Source organism: Trichoderma camerunense (assembly GCF_050948025.1).
Source record: "Trichoderma camerunense strain CBS 138272 chromosome Unknown V8C40scaffold_1, whole genome shotgun sequence".
Lineage (NCBI taxonomy): Eukaryota > Fungi > Ascomycota > Sordariomycetes > Hypocreales > Hypocreaceae > Trichoderma > Trichoderma camerunense.
In genome coordinates this window covers 3,302,803-3,309,027 of record NW_028145369.1, presented here as the reverse complement: position 1 = coordinate 3,309,027, position 6,225 = coordinate 3,302,803, and the positions used below count along the sequence as shown (strand labels likewise).

The window sequence follows — 6,225 nt, the reverse complement described above, 5'->3', positions numbered from 1 at the left end:
ACACATCACCTCGTACGAATATTACTAGAGTACTAACCGTACTCCGAACGGCTGCTCCTATTACTACTACAGTACGAAACTCCGTGCTATATCCAACAACTACCAGGCCGCAAGCTACCGGCAGGCAACAGACAACAGTCAACAGGCAGCATACCACCAAGTCAGGGTATCACCGGAGACAGAGCCTCTTTGCTGTGCGCAATGGGCTTTGATACTTTGTACAAGCAGGCCGTCTGTCATCAACGGGATGAGGTCTCACTAGCAAAGCTATCTATCTCCAGCCGTACCGACCCGTGTTCGTTCCGCCTAAATTAGAGAGCGATGCCACGAAATCAAATCAATCTTGGGCTGCTAGCTGGGGGCCGGACGCCACTGCTCTCTCGTCTGCCTGTCCATGTCATGTTTCTCGCCAGGGCCGGAGAGCCTAGCGGCTGATGATGATACAGGACGTGTGAGCTTGTGACAGTGAGTGTGCCCGTCTTGTATTAACGGAGCTTCGTGCGACCAGAGTCTTACCTGCGGCTAGTGATGCGTTATACAGATGACGCCCTGTTGGATGGACCCGTCCTGCACCGAAGCATTGGAAACCCGGACGAGGCCGAACAGTGGCAATGGCAGCATTACACGGAACACGGTCAATCAATCGACTTGACAAGCGACCAGCATCGAGGCCATAGCATAGCATCAAACTGCCGTAAGCCCATCAGCACCATGTCTGGCTCGCAGGCTAGTGGCGTCACGGTGGAGCTAAGAGCACGACATGGATCAGAACAGCATCAACTCGACAGATGCTCTAGCACCTGTCAGCGTTCAAGGCAACGTCATGCTAATTATAAATCAGATAGGCTGGTCACCGTCTCTTGGGAAAGACGATGGAAGAATTGGTGGCTACAGTGCAGAGCTGGCAGAGATGGAGGTGGTACCAATGGTGATGCAGTGGTGCATACCGAATCTAGGAAAATACAAGCACCTCACATGTATCAGACCAAGACGGAGTACTCGTATGCTTCTCTGGTGGATGACGCTACAAGATCAGAGGACGGGAAATCCTCAGCATGGTCAAAAGCGGTGTGCCGGGCTCTGTTCTCGAACCTTGCTTGAGTCTTGCGTACGCAACTCCATATGTTGGGGCTCGTCGGTGAGCCCCCGTGAGCGAACCGTCGACTTGGATCTTAGGACGGGGAGTGTCCCAGGGATCATCATTCCCATGCTAATCCCCGTCATGGATTCTCCGAGCCTCGTCCTTGGGTACGATACAGGCATCGCCAGGACGGTAATAGTGCTCCGGACTAGTCTTGCTACTATTCCCAAGCAGCATTTCTGACCACCTGTGCGAGGATAGGATAGACGGGACCAGGTACAGCCGGCACTCACTCGCAGTTCGACCAGAAGCCACCCCCACAGATACCAGCCCAGCCAGGGTTAAACCGTTTTTTCTTCTTTCTTTTTCTTTTCTTAAGAGGGGCGTGCTCCGTGGCCCAGACTGTTTACGGCGTGGCTCCGCTAGAGGCTGGAGGGCCTGTCCCTGGTAGCGTCTTTGGATCGGTCAGATGGTCATTCTGGATGGGTTGATTATTTTTCTCTCAATTGATATTTATGCCACGGTTGACGCGATAGACGACTGGGAAAAAAGGAGGGAGCGACAGTGGGAGAGACGAAACAGGATTTGGTTGCGAATCCAGGGCCTATCACACGGGGCCTAGCTGGTCCAACTACGAGTACCGTCTGGGGACACTTGTGATAAATAACTTGAAGCGCAAAAATCCGGACTCGTGGTGCCAACAAGTAGCACCGCGTTGAGTCCCTCGTAGGACAATAAGTGCTAGTAATTCCCGCTGCGAGACATGCATGCGAGCTACTGTGGTACCCGTCTCGCCTGCTTGGAAACGGAGTAACCGGCCATGAGATGAGAACAGGAAGATCTCAATGCTGCGAGAATTTCATATTGTCGTCTCCAGGCTGGTTGACAAGCAAATACCACTCAGCACACCTCCTTTGTCGTACTCTGGACGGAGTGTGTCCGAAGGGGGCCAATGGGGGCCAATCACACGGGCGTTCCTGGCAGTAGAATGGAAGCGTAGCATTGGATGCAGGGTCGTTTGATTAGCTTCTCACTCAGCAATGGAAGGGAAAGTTTTCGTGTTCTTTTTTTCTTCTGTTTCTGATGGCATTGGTTTTTTTGCGAGGGAAAAGTCAAGACATTCATACCACGTTTGTCTTTAATTTGGTCTCACACGTTACACGATGCGCAATTTCCAGCCCAAGACACGATAACCCCATGTGCAACTAGAAGGTAGTAATAAACACTTCATTCCAAACAAAACAGATAGTCCCTAATACTACCATAAGTTGGTAGCAGACGGTATTGAATGATACTCGTACCAGGTAATAGGTAATTAGAGTAGTCTCCGTCTCCCGTAAGGATTTGCCGTCCGTCCGATTCATCGTACTGTAGCACCTTTGGTTCCCGCCCATCTGAAACTGTTCCGACACATCCAACATAAGCTGACCCCGAAAAAAAGACGAGATGGAAAAAAAAAATCTCACACATTTGGCTCAGGGAATCTCCACAATGTGAAACATGATGGCCTCTAGCACGCGACACGAAAGAAAAAAAAAATCTATAATCTCATCTAATTTTTCAACTTTTTGTAGGAAACTTCGCCATTGTGGCGAGAAAAATCAAGGATGCGTTACGCCCCCTTACGATAGACAGATACATGACATGCCTTACATGGTATACAAAGCTGTAGTAAAACAAGTTTCGAGAAGAAAAAAGCACTCACCTACTCATTCACTCGCATATACCAAGAGCGATGAGTACTAAGACCTTAATCAAGCAACCTGGAAACAACAACAACATACACTGACAGCGGAGCAAATGGCCTAATATTCCCCCGAAAGATGCATCCAACTGACTCTGCAGCAGCCTGACCAAAAAAAACCGAATTCGCATACTTTTTCCTTCTTTCGCTTTTCTCTCCTCATTCAAAAAACTGACTGAGCAAACTGGGTTGGCTTCTCTTTCGTCCGGGACCCAGTCCGATGGATCTCGTCCTGTGGAACAGCCGGCATCTTAGCGATTTTCGTCCTAGGGGCCCCAACTCCAAATGACTCGACGTGCATGCATATGATAGAACGTCAATCGCATGGGTGGCACTGACATGTGTGTATGCTAGCGGTCCGGATTGTGTAGTGGTATAGAGAATTCTCCGTGATGTTCTGACATGCAGATTTGGTTGAAACGGGGCTGACAACACAACGTAAACATTGTCCACCGCTCACTCTGAGAGTCATGATTTGCAGAGAGAGACAATGTACTGACAAATACCAAGTTCATCTTCTTTTCCCTCTTCTCATCGAATGCACAAGCACAAAATCACTAGATCAATCAGCCAAGAGTAAATCAGATATCCTTGGTTTCACTTCTCTTCATTCTTAGTATAATCATTCAAGTAATCGACATATAAAACAAGCTGCATCCCACTCCTTCGCACCGAGCTTGCCTGCAAAAAGATATAATAAAAAAAAAGATAAGCAAAATTCATCCCATAGCGCAGTCAATAATCATCCCGTCTTTTCACGTTGTGTAGATAAAAGGAGCAACTTCCTGTTCTCCAATAAGCAAAAGAAAGAAATAGAAGAAAAAGCCAAACCAAAGAAGAGAAAATAGAAAAGCCGCAAGGGCCACCCCGCAGCTCAGCGCCGGATTTAAACACGTCTCTTCCAACTCCTAGCAACCCTCGATTGTCCAAATTTGGCATTGCATGCTTGTAGCAAGCAATAGGGAATAAAATAACATAGCTGAAGAAAAAAAGAAGCCCGCTCGTACAAATTGACGAGGAGAATTAAAGATGGTAGGAATTGAACTCGTTAATAAAGGTTTGTGTTGGCCAGTTGTGACTGGAAATGTCCGTAGCATGTCACTAAAGGTTTTCCCTCTCGTCTTCCCTTCATTGCGAACCTGGTGCCTCAATGGGGCTCTGAGGATGGCTGCGCACGCTGTTGTTGAAATCTCGGCTTCCTGAGCGTTTCAGTGCCTGACTCATTGTCTCAATGTTGAGCTCTCCTGGGGTCGCCAGAGTATAGTGCCCGCTGGATGGGCTGCCTATCGGTTTCCTTGAAGGGCTCATATCTAAACCCTTTATGCTGCCGGGATTGCTTGTTGGCGGGCTAGTTCCGGGGCCCTGGCTAGAGACTGGCGAACGGATGGGTGACGGCGACCGGTTCATGGCCGATGCGGAAAGTGATGTGAGACCGACAATGTGCATGTTATCTCGAGATGACATGGAAGGCAGGTGGTGGCCGCTGTGCTCTGCCTGGACGACATCTGCAAACGAGATGAACGAGAGGCGACGCACGTCAGCAGAGTCAAGAGAGCCATAGTTGGAAGCACTGTCCGCTGGGAAACCAATGCGGTCTGCAAATGAGGCGAGCTCGGTGGCCCAGTCGGTCGAGCCTTGATCGTACGGGGTGTGAATGGCACTTGTGCCAGGGACGACTGCTGAAGCAGGCTGATGTGAAGAGTGTGTAACAATCTCAACGCTATCGGGATCCAAGCTGTTGTTGGTAATTGCCTCTGACGCATCATCCAGAACGGGAGGGATGTGGTTCTCCGTCTGGATGTGGCTTGGGATAGCTGGAGACGAGGTTTTCAGGCTGGAGTAGTCTTGCACGTCACGTTCGAAGATTTGGGAAGTCGCAGGTGATGATATTCTCGGAGAGCCGGAAAATGCACGGGTTGGAGAAACAGGGGCAAATGGATGCTCGCCATGGGTGAGCTGGATTGGCGACGTGGTTGATCGAGCGGTAGAGCGAGCGGTGGGTGTTTTTGACGGCTCCTTGGCGACGCTCGAGCTCTCGTTTCCAGGGCCAGCCTTGGGAGACGCCTCCATCTTCTTCTTGCCAAAGCCGAATAGGCTTCGCTTCTTGCTCTTGCTCTCCTTCTTGATCTGGTCCACCAGACGGTCGGATGACGTGCCATCAATCGCCCGTGGCGTTGAATCGCCACCAACGCTCCTCTCGTCGCCCATTGTGCTCCGTCGGTCGCCGGCAACAGCGGCGGGATTGATTTGAGCTGGTTCAGCGAGGCTCATTGTGGGAGATGGTGGCAGTCGACGGGATGCCGGTGAGCAAAGACGCACGCGTCTGCTGATTTACGGAATGGTCGTCGTAACAACGGAGACGGGCTCGCTCGGGTTTAGTACAAAGTATGTACAAAAAAGAGGGCTGTCGTCAAGGAATGAAAGACGCAGACTAGATGGACCGTGTTGCGCGATCGACAGGAGGGACGATGATCGGTGGAACAAGGAAAGGACAGGCAGGCGAGTTGAAGACGAAGATGATGAGATGAGGGCGATGATGGTATTAGAGAGAGAGAGAAAAGAGAGGATTGACGAGTGTTTTATCGGCACGCACGACGGTTGGGCGATTCAAGGGCCGCCATTCGCCGCTGCCCTGCGAAGGGGAAGAAGAACAGACGGGGGTGGCGACCAATATTGGTGAAGCAAATGCTGCTTCGCACGTCGTACCTGCTGGGGGGGGGGGGGCCGCGGTCGTTCCTCAGATGACACGAACGGACCCGCTGAGTGCGCAACAGGACAGCTTTTGGTGTGACAGGCGCCAAACCACCAGCCCAGGCCTTTGTTTTGGCGGTGCCTGTTTCTGTTCTGCTGCCTCTCTTGGTCTTGTTTGGGGGCCAGACTCGCACAGGCAGCGTGACGCAAAAAGCAGAGGCTTGGCCTGGGCTTAGAACTGCAGCGATCCCGCTAGATTGGGATTGGGAACAAGAAGTCGGCGGGCGGGTTGGTGGATCACCGCGAAGATGAAAGAGAGAGAGAGAGAGGGAGCTGGGGTCTGGTCTCTCTGTCTGGTGGATAATAGCTGCTGCTACAATACGTGTACAGTATAGAGTTTATCTGGAGGAAGCAAAAGGGCGATTCACTTTTTTCGATAGAATAAACTCTCTCAAATGCGAGCTTTTCCCCTGCGAGCAAATAGCATCAAATAAAGTAAAATAGCTCCCCCCAAGGGCACAGATGAGATGACGGCGAAACCCCAAGAGTCGCAGCCGATGGGCGAAGGATTGTGACGACTTGTGATGAGGGGAGAATTCCAGACACCCAGGGAAGCGGAAGCGACCTTTCAAGACATGCCGGCCTGGGCCGTCGCCAGCTGTGACGTACATAGCACCCCCCGGTACCGAGTACCTCAGCGATCGACCCA

At 51.1% G+C, this 6,225-nt stretch overlaps 1 protein-coding gene across 1 annotated transcript; it reads right to left on the bottom strand.

Moving 5' to 3' along the window:
- Positions 1–3,647: 3,647 nt before the first annotated feature.
- V8C40DRAFT_20122 (uncharacterized protein) lies at positions 3,648–5,331 on the bottom strand. The gene has a single exon (XM_083211983.1). The coding sequence runs from the start codon at positions 5,094–5,096 to the stop codon at positions 3,954–3,956; it is 1,143 nt and encodes a 380-aa protein (XP_083079701.1). The 5' UTR covers positions 5,097–5,331; the 3' UTR covers positions 3,648–3,953.
- Between the last annotated feature and the right edge of the window lie 894 nt (positions 5,332–6,225).

Coding starts and splice junctions, on each gene's coding strand:
- V8C40DRAFT_20122 (XM_083211983.1), bottom strand. CDS start 5,096: ATGAGCCTCGCTGAACCAGCTCAAATCAATCCCGCCGCTGTTGCCGGC.